The sequence below is a fragment of the Phyllostomus hastatus genome, unplaced genomic scaffold (assembly GCF_019186645.2).
Source record: "Phyllostomus hastatus isolate PE091 unplaced genomic scaffold, TTU_PhHast_1.1 phas_scaffold_216, whole genome shotgun sequence".
Lineage (NCBI taxonomy): Eukaryota > Metazoa > Chordata > Mammalia > Chiroptera > Phyllostomidae > Phyllostomus > Phyllostomus hastatus.
The window spans coordinates 15738975-15763169 of record NW_025334018.1 but is presented as its reverse complement, the minus strand read 5'-3'; the positions used below and the strand labels follow the sequence as shown (position 1 = coordinate 15763169).

The window sequence follows — 24195 nt, the reverse complement described above, 5'->3', positions numbered from 1 at the left end:
TTTGTGAGGGCACACTGCTGAGGCCGACTCTCTCTCCCCTTTGGTTCTCTGATAGCTTCCCGAGCGTCAGGGTCTGTGGCGTGAGTGTCCCGCCGAACAGGCTGTGATGGGCTGCACCTGGGGCTGTGAGGTGGAGGCCTAGGTTTCTGATCTCATCTTGCCCCTTCTGCTGTGTGCTCTGAGGCCAGTCGCTCACCCTCTCTGGGCAGAGATGCCTCCCCTGTGAAATGGGGATGATATTCATACCCTGTCCCCAGGCCTTTGACAAGACCCAAACAAATGACAGGAACGAAAGTCCTCTGAGACGTCAAACGCACTCTGCAAATCTCAGACGCTGTCGTTGTTGGCCGGAGGGAGGGCAGCACGCTGTTCTTCTGAGGGGCGTGGACACAGGAATCACAGCTCTCCACACGGTCGGGTCTGCCATCTCTCGGCCCGAGAAACGTGCTGACGTAACAGCAGCGGGAAGCTGCCTTCTGCACGGCACAGTCTAGATCGAGTCCTGGGCTCAGGGACTCACGGGGCACCGAGGGGACCCCAGAGGCAGTGGCCCAGGCAGGGCTGGGAAAGGTTGCAGCAGCTGGTCCCCGCGTCCTGGACAGGGAGGGCCCGCGTGTCTGAACCCTGTTTCTCAAGGGCGGGAGGGACCCCCCGGGAACCTCCCTACCACCTGAGTCAGGAGACGGGAAAGGAGGTTGGCTCACTTAACCCCTGGCGAGGTGGAGCTCGGTCAGAGGGGGCACCTCACTGGTGGGTGTGGAACAGCCTCCTAAGGGAAGTGGGATTCTTGGTATGGGGGGCCGTTGGGGACTTAGGGGTGGGCCAGGACACTGAGGTAGCAGCCCCTGGCTAGGCTCTGTGGGCAGAGTGGGACTTGTCCACCGGGGCAGGTGCCTGACCGGGTACACTCTCACCTGTGGCCTGTCGGTGGGTGCCCATCACACACGCCGAAGCCACTCGTGCCTCAGCTGTTCGGGGCCTGGGACTCCGTACCCATCATGCTCCCCTCCGCCCCCCCACCAAAGTGCTACCCCCTCCCTACCCCTGAATAGAGATCCCCGGGCCGGTGCCCCAGGGACTTTCCGCCGCACCCCGAGGCCCGTCAGGGCTCAGAGGGAAACCCGGTGTCGCAGTGTGCAGGTCCGCAGGCCAGCGCTCGGCGTTCGCTGACCTGTGGCCGTCGGCCACGCCTGAGCCGGGCCCTCCCCGCGAGGCCACAGTCAGGGCATCACGGGCCAATGCCCGGCCGCTGCCTTCTGGAGGAGCGCCCCCCTTCTCCAGATCCAAGGGCTCCCCTTCGCCTGGGCCGCTGCCTGAGGGAGCCCGGGGCGAAGAGCCCACAGCAGCCAGAGCTGAATGGGGCCTCCTCCACCCCAGGGTCCCCCAGACCCAGGGGAGCCCCAAGCTCAGAGGGCTCTCTAGCTCAGATGCCTGGTGAACAAGGGGAACCGCCTTCAGGGGGTCTGGGCGGACAGCCGTGGCAAGGCCCCCCAGCACCCCAGCAAGCCAGGCATCCTCTGAGGGAGTGCGCTCGTCAAGGGTCAGCCTGAGCCAGACCCAAGGAGGGAGCAGGGCCTGCCGCCGCCCGCCCGGCCCGTCTCCCAGGGCAGCCGCAGCCGACCTGGGCCTCCCTGCTCGTGGCACCTTCTCCCAGGAAGGACGCCCGGCCGAGGCCGGGAGGGAAGCCAGCACCTGCCCCCTGCCCCCTGCCCCCAGGCCCAGGTCCCCGCCCTGGGTCCCCTCCTCAGGGGGAAGCGACACCCTGGTCTGGGATCGAACCCACCCAAGTGACCCCGTGAGGAGGGTCCATGGCCCTCACGCGGCGGCCCTTCCGTCCGCCCCCCCCGCAGATTCCAAGCAGAACGGCGAGGCCAACGCGGTGCTGTCCGACGAGGAGGCAGCCGGCCTCACCCAGCCGCTGGCCTCCGCCCCCAGCCCCGAGGAACGCCGGGCCCTGCGCCGCTCCGGCACGCGCGACAGGAACAAGAAGGCCGCCGCCTGCTTCCTGCTCAGCGCTGGGGACTACGCCTGTGCCGACGGGAGCGTCCGGAAAGGTACGGCTCCCCAGGCAGGGCTGGGGGCGCGCCCCCACGGAGCTGGGGCTCCTCGGTGTCCCCCACAGAGCTCGAGGTCCCCTCCGCCCCCGAGGCAGTGGCCTCCATCTCCTCTGCCTTGGGCGAGCCCCCACTTTTAGGACCCCCAGCCCCCGATTTCCCTAGAAAGGCCTGTGGCATTCTCAGAAGGTACCCCCAGCCCGCTCCCCAGGTGCCCCCGGGGAAGACAGGTGCCCCTGACCACAAGGGGACCCCACCCCCCAGTCTGTTACCTTCCGCCCCTCTGGCTCCTGCTGACACCTTCAGGCCCCGCTTCCCGGGGTCACAGCCTGCCTTTCCTTCGGCCTCCCTTACGCCCGGCTGAGGCTCCCCGAGTAAGCAGTCCCGTCAGCGCTGAGGAGGCCCACTCCTCCGTCCTGCCCTGGGGGGCCTGGAGCCCAAGAGGGGCTGACCCAGCTCTGCAAGCCGCTGGGATGTGACTTGAGTAGAGCCACAGGGTGATGTGACCAGGGGTGGGGGGTAGGGAGAGAGCGGGTCCCCTCCAAGGAGTGCTCTGAAGAACTTGGAGAGCTCGGGGGCGCCGCCCATGGCCTCCTGTCCCGGAAGGCTGCAGTGCCACCAGTGCACAGGCCCGGGCGCTGGAGCCGGGGTTCCTGGCCTGCAAGGGGCAGGAACCACCAAGGACGGCCGAGGGCAGGGGGTGGGGGTGGTGGCTGGAGCCGGGGCCTCAGGCCCAAGTGCTCCTTCCACCCAGCCCCCAGTTACTTTCCTTGTCTTTCTTGCCCTGACCGGGGACCCAACCTCCCTAAACACCCTGTCTGGTTTCAGGATCCACCCCGACTGCCCCAAAACAAAGCCGTGCCCTGGTTCTTGGGCCACCTCCTAACGAGCCCTCCTCCAGCCCATTCCCCCTGCCGCCTCTCACTGTCCCCAAATCCCGGACCAAGTCTGGGTTGACTGAGGCACGGGCAGTGGCTGCTGTAGGAACAGCCTGTGGTATCTTGGTCCTCCCAAGGGTGTCTCCTGGCCTGTCCAGCCATGCAGCCTCCAGAGCCACCTTTCCAGGCCCCTGGCCCTGGCCCTCTCGGCGCCTCCGCTCCCACAGGATCCCCAGCGCACCCAGACCCTGGCCGGGCCCTGAGGGGCGGGTGTCAGCCTAAGCCCTGCTGGCTGTCAGAAGCGGAGGCTGCGACCTGGCAGCTAGAAGGAGGTGGCCCAGAGGAGAGGCCCCCCGCCGAAGGGCGGCAAGTGGCTGTGCCCAGACTGCTGCACCTTCTCCCGTGTACCCCTGGTCACCCCTGGCCTCTGCGTGCCCCAGTCCTCTGGCTCCGGGGTTCTCTCTCTTCCCTGCTCCCTACTCCAAACACGCAGAGGCTCCACTGTGTCCTGGTCAGTCCCGGCCCCTGCCCTGGCTGGGGCATACAGTCGCCAGCCCAGAGTGTGAGGAGGGGGCCCCCCTGCTCTCGCGCAGGACTCGAGCAGGCCTGCTTGCGCCCCAGCGTTGTGAGGGGCCCCCGGGGTGGTAGCGCAGTGGAAGAGGCCGTGAGGGTGCGAGTCGGGAGGGACCGCAAGGTATGGGGAGCGGGTGGCCCCTGGGGAAGGGGTCACACTCGGGCGAGGTGGCACCTGCGCCCCACCACCAAAGCTCTCTGGGTGCTCGTGGGGCCTGGCTGCTCTATTTTCAAGATGCCTCCACACTGCTTCTTGGCAACAACCGTGCAGCTCAGCCAATTAGAGTAACCTTCGAGAGGGAACAGGTGGGTTGCCGGGAAACAGGCCGTGCAGCTCGCTCGGCAACTTTTCCCTGTGCCAGACTCTGCCGTGCTCACTTCTCCGCGCCCAGGCTTCACGCAGGACCAGGAGTGGGTGGGCGCGGGCCTCTGCCAGGCACTGGCGCGGACCCCCTTGTCCGCCTGTAGCTGCACGCCCATCAGAGTGAGAGCTCCCTGGGAGGAAGGTGGCAGGTGCTCACTGAGGTTTCCAAGGGCTGGGGAAGGAGGGTGCATGCAGCTGGAGAGGCACTCGGCTGGGGACACAACAGGGCAAAGGTCAGCTGGGCATGCGGTCCTGGAGTCCGTCCTGAGGAGCCCAGGCGACCCAGAGACCAGGGAAAGTCAGGGAGCCTTTCCCAGGTAGGCCTGCCCTGCGGGGCTCCCTGGAGCGTGGATGTCCCGGAGCTGCTCGGGTGAGGAGCCCGCCCTCTGACCCCTGTGCCTTTTCTTCACCAAGGCTGTGAAAAGTCCAGGAGTCTAAACAACCTATCAGCAGCGGCTGCAACCAGCCTGGGGCTGTCTCCACTGGCAACGAGATTCAGCTCGCCCTACCCTGCGAGAAAGCTCCTGTTCCCCCTCCCCACCCACCCCCTCCCCACCCCACCCCCCGGGCACTCGGCCTCGTAGCCGCGCCTCGGCCCTCCAGCCTCTGGGCTCGCACTCACAGGCAGCGCACTCATGCCTGCCAGCCCCCTTCCTCCGGGGGCCCCAGACACCTGGGCCAGAGGCGAGAGAATTTAGGCCCCTGAGCTTCCTCCACAGCACCCAGCTCCCCAGAATGCTCGGGTCTGGGCCCGAGAGCAGGGGGAGATCACTCTCGGCCTCCATCCTGAGCTGGATGGGCTGGCACGCCCCCAGGACCTGTGACCCTGAGCCCTGCCTCCCCCACAGGGTCCCACCTTAATCCCAGCAAACACATTTCCATTCCCGGTGGCCTTCAACCAGTAAGCAAACAGCCTGCAACCAAACATCTCTGTCTGTCTGTCTGTCCATCCCACACCCAGACCAGCAAGGCATAAGGCTGTCCCGTGGGGCATCTTGGCTGGTGTCCAGGGGCCCTCTCTCCCGAGGGGAGCAGTGCCCCCCGCCCCTCGGAAAAGAGGCTGCTATTCTCCAGCTCTGGCCTGGGGCGCAGGTGGGGTCCCTGGAGTCCGAGCCCCAGGATAGGCCGCCCGGCCTGGGGAGCCCCTCCTTTCCAGGTGACGCCCAGCAGGCCTCGGGCCCAGCATCCCATCTGCGCCCCTCCGCGCCTCAGCACCCTCCCCGCGCTGCTCCCTCCTCTGCTTCCACGACAGTTCCCCCCCCCCACTCCACTGCCTCACACGCCCAGCCCAGCCTCTGAGTCGCCTGCCGCTCCCACCCAGCCTCTGCGCTCTGTGTTGCTGCCAGAACCAGAGACTCATCTAATTTCTATAATTAAGTGTATTCATTTACCTAACGAGCCCAGGAGCACAACAGATTTGTGAGTCACTGTGGGATCGGGGTGCACCCTGGGCAGGGGCAGCTGCAGGGTGGTGTGGGGACAGCCGTCCCGCCCCCGCCCCTCCTGCACGGGCACCCCGCCACTCCCAGGGAGGGCTGAGCCCCAGCCCCCCACCCTGCCCCACCCCCCAGCGGTGCACGGAGCAGGGCACCCCGGCAGGCCCTCCGAAGCCTGGCGATGGAGGGGCGTCGTTTGCCCTCCACCTGATGGGAATGAGACCTGACAGCAGAGCCGTGCGCCTGGCCATTTTTAGAGTCAGATTATGCAACTTCGTGGAGGGAATGACTAAGTAAAGGCAGTAGCTGCCTCGTCCAGGGTGGGCAGGGATAGGTATGGCAGGACAGTATTCGGGAGGATGCTGGGAAATCTGGGGGCCAGACCAGAAGGCGAACTGGGCAGAAGGGTCAGATCATCTCCTGGAGGGCCGGCAGCCTCCCCAGGTCTGCGTGTCCTTTAGCTTCAGGCAGACCGGAATGTGCCTTCCAGAAAGGCCCATCCCAGGTGGGAGCTGGGATGGCCCAGCCCTGCTGCAGTCTCCAGGGCCGCCTCCCACTTGCTTTAAGAGGTGGGAAGATACAGGGGTATCCATGCGACCACCGTGAAGAAGGCACAGGTCCCTTTAAGGGACGGGGACAGGAAAGCCCTGTGGATGAGGATGGAGATGCCAGGAAGCTTCTCCCCTCGCCGAGTGCGAGGGCCCAGCTGCTCCTGCGTGAGGACAGCCTCAGCTCGGCCCCCGCAGGGCTCCCCGGCTCTGGGGGCCTGGCTGCGACAGGGACGTGTGGTGAGCGAGGTGTCCAGTTCAGCGCGGGCCCCACAGCTCTCCGCCCCGCTCTGGCTTGCCTTTCTCTCCGGGGAACTGAGGTGGCTATTTCGGCGGCGGCCCTGCAGTTGTCAGGAGCCCAGGTTTCCACGGCACCCACCGCCTCCTCCCCTCCCACGGGGACGGGCGTGCTCACAGCACCCCTGTGGCAGGCACAGATGTCCCTGGGCGACGTGATGCAGGAGCGCCAGGCTGGGGCCCCCAGTGCCTGGGGAGTGAGGCTCCCACACATCCCCCCCAGCCCTGTGGCCCCCGTGGGGGAGACCCAGACCCTAGCAAACGGGAGAGCTGAGTAGGCTGTCTGCGCCTCCACTTCTCAGGACCTCGGCCTTACCAGGGCGCTGCGGAAGGTTCTGGAACTCACAGAGACCCTGGGCTCTGCCTGGGGAGGCCGTGCCTGCAGGGCCTCCCGGAAGGTCCTCCCTTCCTCGACAGTCTGAGGGCTGTGTCTCCTTCACCTTGCGTCCTGACTTGGACCTGTGCTTGGCTTCTAGAAGCCTTTCCTCTATAGCTGGGGCTCAGCCTCTCCTGCAGAGCAGGGAAGCAGCCTGGTAGGAGTTGTTAGCCTTACCTCCCCGCTTGTGCCAGGGCTCCTGGCGACCCTAGAGGCCACTTCTCAGCCCCTATGGCTTCTGAGAGGAGTGGCCGTGAGCTGGAACCGGAGGGGAAGGTGTCCGTTCAGCCCAGAGCCCTGGCTGTTGGGGGGGGGGGGGTTGGGATGGGGGCTGCGGTTCACAGGCTTCCCGGGAGAGGAGGGCCTCTGATCTTGGCAGAGAGCGTCACCTTCCAAAGTCCCTGCCCCTGCAGCAGCCTCCCTGCCTGTCCCAGCTGTCCCTGCACTGGGAGGGTGGGGGAAGGGCAGGCCCGGGCCACTGACCTCGTGGGCTGGCGGGGAATGCCCAGAGGGCTCCCAAGGGCTTTGCTTTCTGGCCTTCTCTCCTGACCCTCCCCGTGCTCCCGCCAGATCGGGGAAGGGGGCTGGGCAGGCTGTGGCAGCCCGTGGAACAATGGCAGGGCCCCAGGTGGCGGTGACAGATGGAGCCGTGGGGGGAAGCCCAAGTGGGGCAGGCGGCAGCTCGGTGATGGCTTGTGGGTTAAAGCCAAGCAGGAACCTCCCTCCACCCCCCGCCTCATGCCAGGCTGCACAGCTGGGGCCCCTGTCTCCACTGCAGCGGAGCTTCGAAGACCCGGGCTGCTGGTTCCCGGAGTTCGCTCCCTCAGCACGTGTGGAGATGAGCTGTGACATCACCTGGGAGGCCCATCGGCCCGGAGCTGGGTGGGCAGAGGAACCATGAAGGGGCTTCCCCCGTACCCCGACCCATTCCTGCCTTTCCTGGCCTCTTAGCCCTGGGCCCCCGTGCTGTCCGGCTGTGCTCCTGGCCTGCTCGCCCGCCCACAGACCGGGGGTCGGCAGCTGCCTGCCTTCTGACTTCTCATTCTGTATGTCTCCTTTCCTTTTGCTGAATGCCCTGCCCTGCCCCCCCAGAAGGCAGTGTTGGGCCGAAAGCGCGCGTCCCAGTGTCTCACACCTGTGCTCTTTAAACACAGAGACCTGCCAAGACGCCCTCTCGTCCAACTATGCCCAGGCTGAAGTGCTCACCCTCTCTTAAAGCGGCAGCAGCGTGAGAGAGACAGGCAGACAGACAGGAGCCAGAGGCTCAGGGGGACTCTGGCGCCTAGGCAAGAACCTCTCGCTGGGAGAGACGCAGATACCCTTGTTTGCACAAGACTGACGGAAAACCTCCCGTGTGGCCCTCGGGGCCTGGAACCAGCCGGGCCTGCCGTTTTGTTCTGTTGTACATTGAAGAGATATATATGCACATATAGTATCTATATTCATACATACTATACTCATGTGTGTAGTGCACGTGCTATTGGTGGTCTGTCTTCGTTAGGCTGTCTCCCCAAGCCCTTGTCCCTCCCCCAGGCCCCATTTCCTCCCCTCCACCGACTCCTCATTTCTGCTGTATGTATGTGTGGGGCGTCCCGGGAAAAGTGGGGCTGGAACTGCCGGTCCAGCTGGGTGGTCCCAGGCTGGACTCCGTTGGGGGTGTGACCTCTGTGGGCCGGTGGCTTGTGGAAGGCCAGACTGCCCCCCAGGGTCGCTGCTCCACTGGCCCCACCCCACCCCAGATTGGGGTTCTACCTCCCACCCCACGCCCCAGTTGTGGGGGGACTTCCAGGGGCTTCTCCGCAGCTTCTCCCACTCCCCCCTTACCTGTGACCTTGACTGAGGGGGCATTTTGTCTTTTTTTTTTTTTTACGTTGGGTTTTTCTGTCTCTCTCGTCCACTTGTTTTTAAGATGCTGCTGGGCAGACGGGCAGGGAAGGGCTCGGTCTGCCCATCAGGCTCAGGGGTCTGAGAAGGGGAAGCCTTGGGCGAGCGGAGACCAGTTGCAATACTGTACTTCCTGGCCGGTGGCCAGAGGACGCGTGCAATAGCAGAGGCCAGGTGACCCCTTCGACCTTGGCCTCTGCCCCTCCCTCAGCCCTCCTGCCCCCCTGCCGCACTCCCCGCCTGCCCCGCCCCACCCCGGTGTCGGTCCTTTTCTAAAGCTGTGTCCTCCCGTGTGTCCGAGGCAAGCCGCGGCCGGGGCCCGCCGCCCCGCCGCCCTGTCTGCATGCCTTCGACTGTCATGCCGTGCTCCACTCTCAATAAAGACACCCGGGGCGTCCGCCGCTCCTGCTGCACCCGTGACTGCCTCCGCCTCTCCTTCCGGCTCTGCGTCCGTGGGGACCTCCCTGGGCTTCCGTCCCAACCCCGGAGACAGGCGCCGCCCTCCTGGCCTAACCCCGCCCCCCACCAGCAAGGGTCCCTTTAGAGCTGGGCACGGATGCCCTGGGAGGAAAAGTGAGCTGGCCGAGGCCGCGCGCTCAGCCGGGGACCCCCGCCCACAGGCAGCGTTCGGACCCCGCCCCCCACCGTCCCGTGGAAGCCGAGGCCGCTGTTTGTGTAGGGAGATCCACCGTGTTCCGCCTCGGCGGCACCGGGGCCCCTCCTCTCCTCCGGAAATCGCACCGTTTCTATGTGGGCCAGGGCCCCGGGGAGGGACGCCAGCGTCGCTGAGATGCTGGATGGCTGGCGAAGCGCGGCTGCCAAGGCACTGGTGGCGCAGCGGGACCACGGAGGACCGGCGAACAAATGCCTCCAGGGCCCGGAGAGGGGACGCTGGGGTCGTGGGAAGGGGCAGTCAGACGTGGTCCCTCAACGTCACACTCAGAGGGGCACACGCAGGGCTGGCTTCACAGGCGGGGAGCCAGGGCCGTTGCTCACAAGGGCCCCTACGCTCTGGGCTGTCGCCATCCTGAAGTGGCGAGTGACGACTGAAGAAGGGGCCCTGGGTTTTCACTTTGCGCTGGGCCCGGAGAATTACGTATTCAGGCCTGGGTGCATGTTTGTTCTCCTTGCTCTCTCCCGGCTTCTTACTCCTACTCCAGACACAAGAGAGCCAGCCACACGGGCCTCAGGTTAAAGTCTTGGCCTGCCACTTCCTAGGTGGGTCCCTTGGGACAACTTGGGAACCTCAGTTTCCCTGTCCGTAGAATGGGGATAACGGTGGTAGCCTCTATTTCAGGGCCCTTTATCTCTACACGACCTGCAGTAGATGCAAGAAGGCATTCGCTCCTGCCCCACCCTTTTCCTGGAGTTCTCAGCCATTCGTCCCCAGGTTTCTGCCATTTCCTCGACCCACCACGGCAAGAGAGGACAGGAGCACACTGGGGGGCAGAGTGGGGACCAGGGCAGGGCCGAGGGCAGGGAAGGCGCGAGGGGAAGCCTGTTCCTGAAGCGTGAGGGGAACTCGGGCCGGAGCCTGGGCCCGCAGAGGCAAGGCGTGGCAGGCGGCCAGTCGTCAATTAAAGATAAAACCTCTCCTCCTCCGGCAGCAGAGGGCAAGCCGGGCTTCTGCCCCCTCCGGCAGGAGAAAGCCATTTGCAGCCCGGCTCGCCGCGCAGAAGCTTGGCAGGCGATAATGGGGCAGGACACTCGGTTGGCTCCATGATGATGTTACGCATCAGGGCCCACGTCCAAAATGGCTGGGTTGGTTTTTTTTTTTTTTCCCCTTTTTCCTTTTGGAGATCATGTGGAACCATTTCATGATCAGGGGCCGAGAACCCAACCAATAAGCAGCCCTGGGGTACCAGACACCAGGGTGGCCCTGCAGGGACCCCAGGAGATGCAGCTGGAGTCCCAGTGACACCATCAGATCCCTGGAGGGGACAGGGGCCAGGTACAGGAGGGCAGGGAGCTCAGTGAGAAGTAGGAGCGCCCCCCCTGCCCCCTCCCAGAAACTGCAGGCCCTCTGTCAAGCAGGACCGGGCTTGGCTTCCTGTGGTCCCCACGGCCGGAAGGGAGCCCCGGCTGGGGAGCTGGTTAAAAGGGCAGGACCCTGGTGACCGAGACTGACTTCAGTAGTCAGAGAGACTCGGGTTCGAGCCCTGGCTCCGTCACCTCCTAGTGGTGCAACTTTGGGCAAATGACAAGCTGAGTGACCCTCGACTTCCTCATCTGTCAAATGGGGATGTGACAGTAATGATGCCGCTATGGCCCGGGGCCGAGGGGAGAGTTCAGTGAGCGGGACCTGGGAGCCCAGAGACAGTGCCTGCCTCACGAGTCACTGCTCACCAATATGGGGGAGGGGGTTGGGGAACAACTCACCCCAATAACCACGACCGGTGTGGGGGAACGACCGCACCTTTCAAACAGGTGCCGTGAATTAGCCTCATTTTGGTGACGCCCTCACTTCCCGATGGAGGAGTAAGACGGGGTAATAATAGCAAACAGCGGATGTTTATGGTACTCCGGGCCTGGCCTCTAATGCTCCTCCAAATGCATTCCGAGCTGCGTGGTGTCGTCATCCTGGACAAAACGGCCCCGCAATGTCAGGTTGCGTCTCCAAGGTCACACAGCCCGTAGGCAGGCGGCAGAGCTGGGCTTGAACCCGAGGAGCCTGGCTCTAGGGGCCGCCGCTCAGCTGCTGCGTGAATGGAACGGGCACCTAAGTCGTAACCCCTGGGGTGGGGGTGAGTGCCTTTTAAGGTTTTCACGTTCTCACTGTCAGTGGATCCTCATAGCCAAGGTGTGGCTTCCCACCTGTGTAGACGGGACGCGGAGGCTCGAGGAAGGGAGCGGCAGGACCCAGTCACCCCTGCCCCACCCACCCCACACACGACACAAACGCGAGGAGGCTGTCTCCCCAGGCTTCCTTAATTACTTAGCAGGAGGTCACACCCAGCCCAGGGAGCGGCTGCTTCCTCCCTTCTGCACCCCGCTGCGTCGCATTGTCTCTGCTCTGAAGGGGACGACCGGTGGCGACCTGTCTGGAAACCAAGTTAGGACACTCGTTGGAGACGAGACCCCCGCCCAGGTACTTGCTGAGCATCCGAGAGGAGACGGTTAGATTGGTCTCTCGTCCCGGGCAGCAGACCTGGGCCCAGAGGGCGGGAGTGTCAGGAGAGCAGACGGGGTTCAGACGAGGAAGCTTGCTTGCCGTCCTTGCCATAGCAGGTTGAACACACGGCATCGCAGAGCAAACGAACAGGGCAGCCCCTGCCACCTTCCCTCAAGCCCGCTCTCCTCCCCGACGGAGGTGACACTGTCGACACCTGCCGGGTCCTTCCAGGCCTCTCGAGAAAGGGGTGCTTTCTGACAAAACCATCAGATAGGAACGGGCTGCCCTGCGGGCAGAGGGGTTCCGCCCCTGGCTGTTCAGAGAAACACGGGAGGATGCTGTGCCCGGGTTTGTGGGAGGAATCCCTGCTCCGCGTGGAAGGTGGAGTTAGAAGACCTCTTCCACTTCGGAGAGGTCTCGACGCACGGGGGGCCGCCCAGCTCGTGAGTGGTGGGGACAGGCCCAGAACCCAGGTCAGAACAACTCTGAAAAGGTCTTTCCCAGCATGCTTTTCTTCAAAATCCTAAACTCTGGGTGGAATTCCCAGCTAGACTCCCTGTCTGCCTCTCCCCGGCCAGCCCCGGTGGAGGCCAGGGTGGGGGCCAGCACTGGTGGTGTGGCCAGTCCCAAGGGACTTGGGTGATTTGGGCCTGGGTTGACCACCTATACCTGGCACGCCTTCCCCTACAGCGTAATCACGGTGAGCACCGCCTTCCTGTCCCAGCTCCAAGCCACCGTACATGCATGCTCTGGTACCCACACGGTGGGGGACACGTGAGCTGGCTGTGTCCCCGGGGCCTGCGGTAGCCACACCTGGGTCCCAGACAGCGAGTGTTGCTCCAGAGGCCAGCAAAGGCGGCGGGAGATTCGGGCACCTGCTCTCACCTGGGTAGCGCCTGCTGGGCATCGTAGTCCGAGGAGAGGGAGCCAGGGGAGACCTGTGGCTGCAGGTCATACGGGGCAGAGGCCTCTGCTGGTGCCGGAAGCTTCTCCTTTCCCCACGGGGCTGTGGAACCGGCCCTGCCCTCTGCCCTGTTTGCCTGCTTCTGGGGCCACTCCACAGCTGCAGGGCGCGGCCTTTGGCCGAGTCAGAGGTTCTGCTTCCCAAATCAGCAATACCGGACTTGGGGCGACGGGCTGGCTAGCGAGCGTCCCTTCCTTTCTCTCTCCACGCTCTTTCCCAGGTGACCTCCTTCACTCCCACGGCCTTAAACGCCTTCCAGGCCCTGGGGACAGCCACAAGCCCAGCTCCAGCCCAGAACTCGGCTCTCAACCCCATCCCCCCATCCGTCCGTGTGTCCGTCCGTCCGTCCATCCAACAAACCCATATCGAGCTTGTTCTCTATTCCAGCTCCCGCTCTCCATGCCGGAGGGACGAAAGTGACCCAAACAGCCAACCCCCGTCCCCTCCCTGCTCTCTGGGCCCCTCACTGGCCCCTCCACTGCCTCCCTGACACTGGGCTTGGACCTCAGCTCTCTGCCCCAGGCCCCCCCTCTGTGTGGGCTACCCCCAGCCTCCCCGAGGCTGACCGGAACATGGGGTGCCGTCGTTAGGCCCGCCCTCTCATTCATCGATCCCCTCACTCCCCATGCGTTCAGTCTTTATTAAATGCCTGCACCGTGTCCGGGGGAGCCGAGAGTGAACGAGGCCAACAGGGTCGCTGCCCTCAGGGGCTCACCGTCCAGTGGGGCAGACGCCCCAAAGACCAGTCGATGAAACAGAAACACCGTGTCTTCCACCCGCATTCCAGCCCATGAGCAAGCTGTGTCTCCTGGCTCTGATATATATATTCGCACGCCCTTCATCCCCTGTTCTCCTCTCTCCCCCAGGCTCCACCCAGCAGCGCAGGACCTCTCACCTGGTCCCCCAGGTCCACCCAGCAGCCCGGGACAGGGCTTCTGAAAGTGGAAACCGGTCCAGTTCCCCTGCTGAAACCCTCGGTGGCAGCCCAGCAGCAGGCTCCAGGCTCGCTGGGGCCCTTCCTGCCCCTCCCTCAGTCCTCCGCCCCCACCTCCCGCCCAGCCTGCCAGCATTTTGAACCTTTTTTTTTTTTCACCATCTCTTCCACCATTCGTGGCTTATGCACGCCGACCCCTTTACCGGGCTGCATTCTCACCCTTCAAGTCTGGCTTCACATGTCACTTCCTCTGTAGGCCCCCCCTCTCCTCCCCCACCGTGTGTTTGTTTGTCGCCGCAGCTGGCTCATTTTCCCCAGGGCATGGAGACCCCTTGGAATGGTGGCGGCGTGTTTGTTTGTGGCCTGCCTCCCTGTAAGAGCCTGGGCCCAGCGCGGTGCCGGGGCCCCATCGATCTTTCACGAATGAACGACCAGGTGGAGAGGGCCCTGCTGCACGCCAGCCTCCCTCCTCCCCGCCCGGCTCGGGCGGCAGCTGGCTCTGCACTTCACTTCTAGGGCATTCCTGAGAGCCGTGGGGGAACACGGGAAAGCTCTCCTCTCTGCATTATGCATTTCCTGCCCGAGCAACTGTCGGGATAATGAGGGTGGCAAGGGGGCGGGGAGGAGAGTTCCCAGAGCTCTTCCTTTCTCTTCCTTTGGAACCTGGCGTTGGTACCTGGTGGTTCAGGTTCCTGTAGGCTCCCCCCTCCCCCACGGTGAGCCCCCCAGGGAGCCGCTTCATCCTGGCTCCCCCTGGGGCCCTGCTGCTCCAAGAACAGCAAGTGCTCTGGGAAGTGTCCCAGGGAACAGAGAAAGGGGTGGAAAAAGGAAGAGATGAGGAAGAAGGGGAGGAAAGAGGAAGAAGAGGGAGGGGCCTTGAAGGCAGTGATGGAGAGAGGAACGTAAGGGTGGAGGGAAGGAAAACCTGGAGCTAGGACTCGCCTGGCCCAGCGTGGCCCTTAGGCCAGTCCCCCCACCCCCAGGCAGTCCTTCCTGAACGCAGAGCCTCCTGATCCCGCGTAGGACTCTGGGTGGGGCAGGGGAACGCCCCCCCAGCAGCACCCTGAGCCTGGGCACGCAGACCCCGGGGCCTCTGGGGACCTCTGCAGGGACGGAGCTGAGATCCCTTCACCCCAGGCACCACTGCATTCCTAATGTCCCTAGAGATCCCCCCCACCCAGCACCTCCTTCCAGGTGCCCATATTGAGGCCCCAGGCCTAAGGTCAGTTACTTCAGACTCAGTAGCGGTGATCACATGTTCAGAGCGGACAAAGGGAACCAAACAAAAACCCTGAGCCCCACCCGCAGGGCCCCGGGCCGGGCCAGGTGCCCCTCGGGAAGAGCAGGGGTGAGCCCAGGAGGCTCTGAGGCCCCGAGACGCTGCTCCTGGACTAGCTGTAGCCACGACGGGCCTCCCTGGGGTGGTGGCTCCCAAGCTGCTACGGAGAGCCGAACCATGCCATGGCCACCAACACCCCCCTGGCGAGGCTGCCCCGAGATCCTCAAACCTGGTGGCCAGACTGTGACATCCTCTCAGTGCACTGGGCCACGCAAGACCAAGGGACAGGAGTCAGAACCAGCCCCCTTCTTGACACCCCTGCTGCATCCAGCCTTGCGCCCCAGGACCGCCTCCTCCCCCGAGGGCCGACACTGTTTGTGCTCCTGGCAAATCGATCAGGGACCTCGGTTCCCTCAGGACCCCACTGCAGGTGGCAACCAGCTCCTGGGAGCCTGGGGGCGGGATGTGGAACCTACGGGGTAGGTAAGAAGGTTCCAGTGGTACCACTCACCCTCCAGGCCTCAGTGTGCTGGATTGCGACAGGTTGGGCTTCCCTGGACAGGACTAGAAAATTGGTCTCTAGTTCTCTTCATCTCTCCTGTTGGGTTTTTCTCTCCCCTTGCCAGGGGCTCTCACTAACTGCTACCATCTTACTGACCCTTAAACACACACACACACACACACACACACACACACACACACACTTCCAGGGTCCTTCTCTTCATTTTCTAATCCATGCAGAGGAAAGTATCTTGTATCAGTCAACCACATTCTAGTATAAATGAGGACCCATGTGTATTTTATTTCCTAGGACATGGAATTACTAGACCTCCTCTCAATTTATGGAATGAGAACCTTGTTCTCTGTTACAGGAAACCCTAGCACCCTGAGCACCAGAGAGCTCCAAACAGAGTACATACTTTGTTGTTCAGAGGATAAAGAAAGCAGGGGCTTCCTTGTGTGAGTCAGAGTCCAGGGCCCTACAAGAAGTTCTGGCCTGGCCCTCATCAACAAGAAAGAAAACAAAGTGTGAAAGGGAAATCAGAAAGGGTGTACAATAGAAGTTGCCTCTAGACAGAAGGTCCTCTCTTTTTTGTTCCCCTTTGATATTCCAGTATTGAGGCCATTGTCTGGCAAGCTCTTATTCATGCCTCAAAGCCCACTCAACTGTCACCTACTCTGAGAAGCCTTCCTGGACTCTTCCTTTAAGCTCTCCCAGCACCTCCACTAGACTTACCACAGCGATGGTGTGTTGCTTGTTTTCTCACTTATAGACGCTCCATGGGGCAACACTTCTGTCTCCAGCCCCTGCTCAGAGTTCAGGACCTCAACAGTGAAGGGAGGAAGGAAGGGAAAAGGCAGGCAGGAAGGAAGTAGCAGCTTGCTGCTGACTTCTGTCATTCATCCCTGCCACTCCAGCCCAAGTCTGGGTCTCATAATTTGTCCAAAACAACCCTCTACCACCTGGCCAGTGCGTGCCAGCCAAGCCTACCCCAACTCCCCTCAGCCTCCCAGCCTCTGAGACCCAGGCTGGGCTCCCTCTCCTGGTGCTAATGGCTTTGGACTGGCACCGGAGTCCACTTGGGACCCCAGGGGCTCGTGTCCTGGGTTCTTCGTCTCCATCCTCCTCCTCCTCAGTCTTCATGGGGGTGTTCTTTCCGGAGCCTCGTGCTCTCCCGAGCTCTCCAGGCGCCAGTGTGGCTGCTCGGGTTCGCCCTCTTGGGCAGAAACCCTGCTGTTAAGTGGCCTGAGAGGCCAGAAGGGTCATTCCCACGGGGACCGAGCCAGTCCCATGACACCGCTGGACTGGAGGTTCCACGTCTGTGACGGGGGCATCCGCTTCTTGCTCTTATGCAAGGGTGGTGTGAAGGGCAAAGGAGAAAGCAGGTGGACGGGTCTTGGGGGAGCTCTGGAGCCAGAGAGCTGGGGCCTTGGAACGAGCAGCAGGAGACGGGCGGGGCACCGTGCTAAGCCCTCTCTGCAGATGAACCCTCCGAACACACCCAGGAGGTCAGGGCTCCTGCAGCCACTCCCATTGTACAGATGAGGAGACCAAGGCCCAGGGATGACCTTGACAGACGTCTCCCGGGCGGTAGATTCCACAGCCTGGTGTTGACCCGAACCCAGCCAGCCTGGCTCCGGCCCCCTGTGCTCCCGCCCCTGGCTCCATGGCCACCCACGGCCACGGGCAGGAGCTGGGCCTCAGCACCACTCTTACTGATTTACTGCCACCGGCGTTGTCGCTCATGAGCCGTGTGACATGGGGTAAATGACTTAACCTCTCTGAGCAGGGCCCTCCCTCTGTGAAGTGGGGGAATTGTTTATCTTCTGCAGACTTTGCCAGGAGCAGCGAGCCAGACTCAGGCAGGGGAACGCGCTCAGTGCGCGTCCTGCCCCATTTCCACTTGGAGAAACGGTCCAGGGGGTGGGGGTGGGCCGGCCTGGCTTCTGCAACAGAAAGTACTGGAAGCTCTTTTCCAGAATGCCCTCGCTAGGGCCACTCACTATGGGGTGACAGGACGGTGGCTGTGTCCAGCTCGATGCAGGGCCGGGGGACGTGAGTGCCCGTGAGATGACTCACTGGCACTGCCACTTCCCTCTCGGTGACTCAGAAGCAGTGCCACCTGTGTACCCGCTCCCCAAAGCAGTGGGAAGTCAGAGGGGAGCCCTCAAAGAGGCTGCGGCGCCCAAGGCTACCGCCGCCTGTGCTGGGGGCGCCTCTGTCGCACCTACTCCTCTCTCCCGGGGGCCTGGGGTCAGGAGCCGCCCCGGGTCTGTTCCCCACACACAAGTGGGAGCCCCTGGGAATGGCGAGCGAGGAGGTGGGGAGGTGAGAGGAAGCACCATGGGGGGAGGGGGGGAGAGAGAGATCTCAGGAGATAAGGAAGAGGAGGAGGGGAGGAGGGGGAGAGCATGGGGAGGGGAGGAGAGGAGAGGGGAGGAGAGAGCAGGGAGAAAGCAGGAGTGGAAGCTGGAGGTGTGGGAGGGGAAACCGGCGGGAGGAGGAAAAAAGCGGGAAGGGAGAGACTGGGAGGGGAGGAGGGGGAGGAAGAGGGATGGGTCCCGGCAGTGGGACCTAGGATGAACCGAACAGGCTGGAAATAGAACAGCGGGGCGAACCCCAAGCGCTCTGTTTGGGTGTCTGCTGGGCGAGCACGTGGATGAACAGAACTGGGGGCGCAGTTCAAGGAAGGAATAGGTCCTGTCACCGCAGAGGCAGGTGGGGACGGGAGGAGGCATGCCACCCAGCCCAGCCTGGCCCAGCCCGGCCCAGATTAGCTGGGTTTTTTTGTTTTCTTGTTTTTCCTGAGAACGTTTTCTTTATGTAATCGTTATTTTTAACTGGGTTGCTGGGCTAGCCTGACGCCACCCCATCCTTGGCAGGTGGCAGCTTCGGGGGACTCTGAAACCAAGACCACTCGGGGCTTTGGTTCTAACTGTGGACGCTGCTGACTTCAGGGAAAGGGACCTTAATCCGCGCTCCAAAAGGAGGTTTAGGAATCTGAGTGGTGTCACTGGATACCACCTCCCTTATTAGAACAAAACCCAGTTCTCGGAAGGCTCAGGACTGGCTGGCGGGGGGAGGGGGGCAGCCTCTCTTAGCCCCCCAGGGCCCCCATGTCTCTGGATGACCGGACTTGACGCCGTGAACTTCACCCTGGCAGGTGCGCGGGCCGCCTCCCTCCCTCCGCACCAGCTGCGCAGCACCCTGTCCCTCCCCTCTTCCCAGCGCTTTCTCTCCCTTTCCCCAACTAGGCCCCCGCGGAGACTCCTGCGTCGTAAAGAGAATTCGCTGACTCTTGGGGCCCAGGGAACCCGTCAAGTTCAAGCCGAAGTTGTGTGTATGTGTGCGTGGATGTGCATCTTCTAGAAACAGGGTCCAGCCCTCCCATCAGACTCTCCGAGGATTTTGCACCCAGCCCCACCCCTGCCCCAGAATGGAGAACTGATTTCCAGGCGTGAGACGGGGGCCCAGCCCCGGCTGTGAAGACAGCGGGCGCCCTTGGCCCCTGGCGGCTGCTGTTCCGTCTGGCCCAAGGAGTCTTCCTCACTTTGGAGCTTTTGCTTCATCGTGGAATTCTCTAGAGCTCGGACCAGCTCTGACTTGGGACTCGAGGTGGACAGGAGTCAGGGGCTGGGACTCCGGCCTTGCACCCACCCCTGGCCTGGCCGTGCAGGCTGTGGCCATTGGCTTGACGTGGCTGAGCTCAGTCCCCCATTTGTGAAGTTGGGGACAGTCCTGGGCGCATGCACGCACCCATCCCCCGCCGAGGGACCCTGGATGGAAAAGCCGTCCCAGAGTCTCCCGGTCCTGGCTCGGTCTCTCCTCTTCCTCGCGACCCGAAGTGGCTTGCCCGTGCCTGTCGGGTAGGGTCGCCTGGAAGGAAGGCCTGGCAACTTCCTCCTTTCCGGCCGTGAGGAGGTGGGGGACAAAGGAAAGGGGATGTTTCAGAAAACTCCAGAGCTCTTGGTTCTTGGTGCTGTGCGGGCCTGTTCCGGCTCTGCCTGCCCTTGTTGGACCCTCCTCCTGCAGCAGCGGGAGCCCGAGCCCAGCATCTGAGGCAGTGCCCCAGGGATGCCAGGTTCCTCAGCTGGGAAGGGCCGGAGAGAGCCAGGCCGGCCCTCGTGTCCCTCCCGGTGACTCGAGCAGAGCGGCCCAAGCACGTGCTCTCTCTTGCCTCCCTAGGCCAGCGCCTGAGTTGACGCCAGGCTGGGCATTCTCTGACCCTTACCAGCCCGCCCCCCAGGCTGCCAGGGTGTCAGCTACCGAACCACCGGCCCATAAAAGTCATCTCCACTCTGTCCTGACCTCAGAGGCCACCCGCCCCCCTGCTTTCTTCCCTCTGGATTTGGACGCCCCAGCTGTAACCTGAGGTGCGGAGAATATTTTTAGCTGCCAGCCATGACGCCAGCCTCATCCCCATTCACAACCGGGCGGCTGGAGGGTAGGAACCTGGAAGGCCCCGCCGGCAAGCCCCAAGGCCAAGGCTCCTTGAAGGACAGGCCTGGTCACGCCCTTCCTTTTCTGCAAGCCCTTTATGGCTCCCTCTTGGGTGATGATGCCTCTGTGTGACTCCCCAAGACCCTCGCCCGTCCGGTCCCAGCTGGGCTCTCAGGCCTGGGCCCCCGTCCCTCCCTCTCCACACGCCCGAGCACGCCCACCCTTCCCTTTGCCCGGAGTGAAGCCCGCTCGTCCTCCATGACGTCTTCTCCGACCCACCCCCTTCCGCCAGCAGAATTCTGTGTCGTTGATGCCCCTGCCCAGGGGCGTCTGTTGTGCTAGGTGTTCACCCGACCGCCTGGCACAGACCCTGTTACTGGGGCCCTCAGCTTGGACTCATCTGTCCTGACCCCCTGCCAACGGGGTCATAGAGACCTGGGTAGCTGTGCTAGGAAAAATTACCTGAGCTTTAGATAAGGCCAAGAGAATGCCTGTGTCATTCTCTGCCTTCGGAGTCTTAGTGAAGCTTTGCGTAACAGACCCGCACGAAGGTTAGTGAACTCTCTAGAACCGCGCTGTAACCACACGGCTACTGAGCACTTGGACAATATTTGGACAGGTTGGGTTACATAAAACATCCTGTCGAAATAAATTTCACCTGTTCGTGTTTCCTTTTTAATGAGGCTGCCAGGAAAATTCAAATTTTACAAGCATGGTTACCTATCTACTGGACAGCGCCAGAGGACGGTTTCGTTGTTCCCCTCTGCCCTTCGCTGTTAGTAAGGAGGGGCTCAGACCGCAGAGCTACCCGCGGACTTGGAGGTTCTCATCTGGCAGAGATCCAGATGGTTTCTGTCCGGTAGGAGAGGTCACCCCAGTTGTGTCATACATATGCCAGATCTGTCTCCAACTTCACCAAAAACGTTTCGCTGTGCCCTTCTTTTACACCCTAGCTCCTGGAGGGCGCTCCCAGCCAGCTGTGTCATCGCATCGGTTCTCTCGTTAATGGACGCGCTCAGGAACATCTTTGCCACGTGGTCACTCTGTATTTGTATGAGACGCATGCTTTCAACCTCTTGGAAGTTCTGCTTGGACAGGTCTCTGTCTCCTGTCCAGGATGAGAACGGACATCGAATTATTGACACACCTGGATGAAACAGAGGCTGGGTAAATGTTGAAGGAATGAAAGCGCCTGCTTGGTGGTGGGACCTTATGTTTAAACTTCCAACCACAGTGTGTGGCGAGATACTTTTCTGCCATATGCCCGGGGTCGGGGCATGCACGACAGGAAAGAGGAGACCCTCTTTTCAGGACCCCGAACTATCTGGGTGGTCCCCATGAAGATTCTCTGTTTTTGGGGGACCCTGAAGGGATGTTAGCCAAAGCAAGTCCCTTCAGTCAGCTCAAAGGGGGGGTCCTCCTAGCTCCCCCCAGGATGCTGCTGGAAGCAGGGCACCCAGATAGGTCTCTCTGCCCCAGCTGTCCCCCTGGCCTGGGCTCTCGCCGCCCACTGCACTGTGAGGTCCCAACAGGCCACGCTGACTGCCCACGCCGGTCTGGGTACAGGAGCACCTTCGTGGTGGAGCTCAGAGGCAGGGCTGGGCTCAGGAGGGGGTCTGGACAGTCTCAGGAGCCTGCATCCAGGCAGACAACTGCAAAACACTGTCTCCTCCCCTGACCCCCGCTCTCCGTCTCCACAGTGGGAGGGGCCACCGGCAGGTAGGGGCGGAGGTTGATTGCGAATTCCTGGAGGGCCTAAACGTGTCATTTGTATGCCTGGCACCAGCTGAGCGCTTCGCTGGGGCTCACAGGGGAAGCTCGGTGAATGCTAATCCACTCTCTGCGCAGCTCCAGCCGAATCCAGTTTCCTCCAGGAGCCTGAGGCCCGGACTCTGTGGCCTCACCCCGACAGGGACTCGGCAACCCCGCCCTGGGGTCTGGGCGGGGCCCGCCGGCAGTCAGGCAGCAAATGCAGAGTGGTGACCTTTCAGAAGTGTCACACCAAGCCTGCCCTGTCCACTGTCCTCACACACAAAAGAAATGTTCACAGAGGCTTTGCTGCTGGAGAAGGAGAATAAAAGCACATATTTTTTATTGTGGTGAAATCTACATAAAATGCACCGTTCCAGGGTGCTGAGCACATTGAGAGTGTTGTATGACCATCCCGCCATTTATCCTTGTAACTCTTTTCAGCTTGTGAGAGTGAAACACTGAGCCTGTCCGCCAACAGCTCCGGGCCTCCCCTCCCTCCGTCCCCCCCCCCCCCCCCGCCAGCCACCTTCCCCTTCCTGTGCCTCCTGTCGGTGGAACCACGCAGTATGTGCCCTTTTGTGACTGGCTTAGCATACTGTCCTCCAAGCTCCTTCACATTGTAGCATGTGGCAGAACTTCCTCCTTTCCTGACGCTAAAAAACAGTCCGCTGTATGTACAGTAGTCCCCTTCTCCACGGGAGGTATGGCCCGAGAGCTCCACGGGACAGCTGAAACCGAGGATAATACCAAACCCATGCGTACAAAGTTTTTTTCTATATGTACATGGTGAATACTTACAGGCTTAGCGTATGAAGTCGGCTCAGTTAGAGATAACAGGAACTAATAATTAAACAGAACAATTATAGCAATATGTTGTAATAAGAGTCATGCGGATGGCATTGGGCCATCGTGAAGGAAAGTAGGGTCACAAGAACACAAGCACCGCGATCCCTCGACGGTCCCCATGGTAACCGGCGTGGCTGCTGAGCAGCTAACGGGTGGGGGCGTGTGCAATGTGGAGACACCGCACAACGGAAGGACCCGCGTCCCGGGCAGCATGGCATGAGATTTCATCACGCTACTCAGAAAGGTGTGCAATTTAAAACTCATGAAGCATTTATTTCTGGAAACTTCCATTTTGTATTCTCAAACCTCTGTTGACCATGCATAACCAAAACAGGGAACGGGTGGAGACGGTCGTCTCCACTTTACTGAAAGCGACGTTTCCAGAAACCTAGCGGCTTGCTCGAGGTCATAGGTAATGAGTGGCTGTCAGATTTGGAACCCGGGTTCAGCTCGATTCCAAAGCCACACTCTTCCCAGGCAGCTGGGGCGTGAAAACCAGTGCAGTCCTCAAAAGGACGGGACACACCTCCAAAGCTGTTAGCCGCTCACACTTTCCCTTAATTAACAATTAACACCTCGGAGAAGAGTGGGTCATTCCTGGTTTCCTCTTAAAGTAACTCTGTTTTCCAGATGGCTCCCAGACACAAGCCTTCCTTCCCTGACCTCCCACCTCCCCCCCCCCCCCCGTCCCCCATTCATTTGCTGGCTCAGGCCCACCCCACTCAGCTCAAGCTTCATCTCCAGCCCCCACACCCTCGGGAGGGGGTCCCTCCTCTTTGCTTCCCTGGGCTGCCAGGCCTGCCTGTACTCCCTCCCTCCTGGCTGCACGGTCCTCCGGGCACAGTTCACATGGTCCCTTTGCGCACTCACACCTACCAGGGCCCGGTGCTCTGCAGCTGCTGGAATCAATGAGCAAGTGACTCACCCAATCAATGGCAGCCAGGAAGACGAGGAACGAAGAAAGAGAAAACCAGAATGTTCCTCCTCTACTTCGTGTTTGCGTCAGACCAGGCAGAGAGTTGTCAGACTGACTTCTGTGCCACGTGGGGCGCCACTGCACAAGCCTGAGCCCCTGGGTGGGGGGGCGGGTGGTTGGAAACTCCAGGGAAAAGCGATGGGAGGCTGGTCCTGGAGAAGTGTGCCCACATGGCTGGCCCAAGGAAGGAGAGGAGGAGCCTTCCAGTCTGTAGATTTCCCGTCCGGAGGACAACCGGATCCCCAGGGGACAATGGTTTGTGCGAGCTTGGGCATGCTGACTCACTCGTTCCCTCATTCCCAGTCACCCCAGTTACCAGACGTGCGCCTGCTCTGCGTCAGGCACCTGCTCAGCACCCAGCTCACACCTGAGGGGGAAGAGGGAGGTCAGGCTCTCTCCTGAGATGCCGTGTGCGCAGGCAGAGGCCCCACCCACCACCTTGGAGAAGCCCGGGGCTCCTCTGGGACCAGGACAGAGGCTGGGCAGGGAGGCTCAGCCGTGCCCGCGGGCAGGAAGCGGGTGGCCGCTTCGGAAGCCGAGCCCCTGGATTCCAGGACACACTCGCTTCCCCTGCGGGCTTGGCCGATGCCCCAGCTTTTGCTGACAGGACAGGAGGACCACGCGGCAGGTGGGGGTGGGGAGGGGGAGGACAGTAGGCAAACAGAGACACAGCCAGATATCTGGTGTGGCGACTGTTTGCATCCAGAGGGCAAGGGAAGTGCCTGTCCTTTTATAAGGCTTCACGCTCCACAGGCTATGGACTTAAAAACGTACAGCAGAGAGACGGGATTTGAATTTGGGCGGCAAGGACTGAGATTATCTACCCGAGAGAGGAGGCACTTAAGTGATTTGGTCATTCCTGGTTATCCGTAAGGTGTCAGGACAACGACATTAATTAACCCATGGTCCTCGCGTCAACCTAACCGATGCTCGGGGGAGGCACCATCCCATCATGTGGGGGAAGAAAACAGGCCACGGAC

General features: G+C 62.0%; 1 protein-coding gene across 3 annotated transcripts in view; it reads left to right on the top strand.

The window, feature by feature from the left end:
• The window catches only part of KCNC4 (potassium voltage-gated channel subfamily C member 4), a 33617-nt gene extending 11878 nt beyond the window's left edge, over positions 1–21739 (top strand). Inside the window, exons 3-4 of one of the 3 annotated variants that reach the window (XM_045817076.1) lie at positions 1851–2054; positions 20595–21739. In XM_045817076.1, the coding sequence (XP_045673032.1) occupies positions 1851–2054; positions 20595–20647 (257 nt within the window). In that variant the 3' untranslated portion in view covers positions 20648–21739. Of the gene's footprint in view, positions 1–1850; positions 2055–7680; positions 8824–18455; positions 18556–20594 lie in introns of those variants that run through there. The other 2 variants (XM_045817077.1, XM_045817075.1) reach the window with 2 other exon arrangements.
• Positions 21740–24195: the final 2456 nt, after the last annotated feature.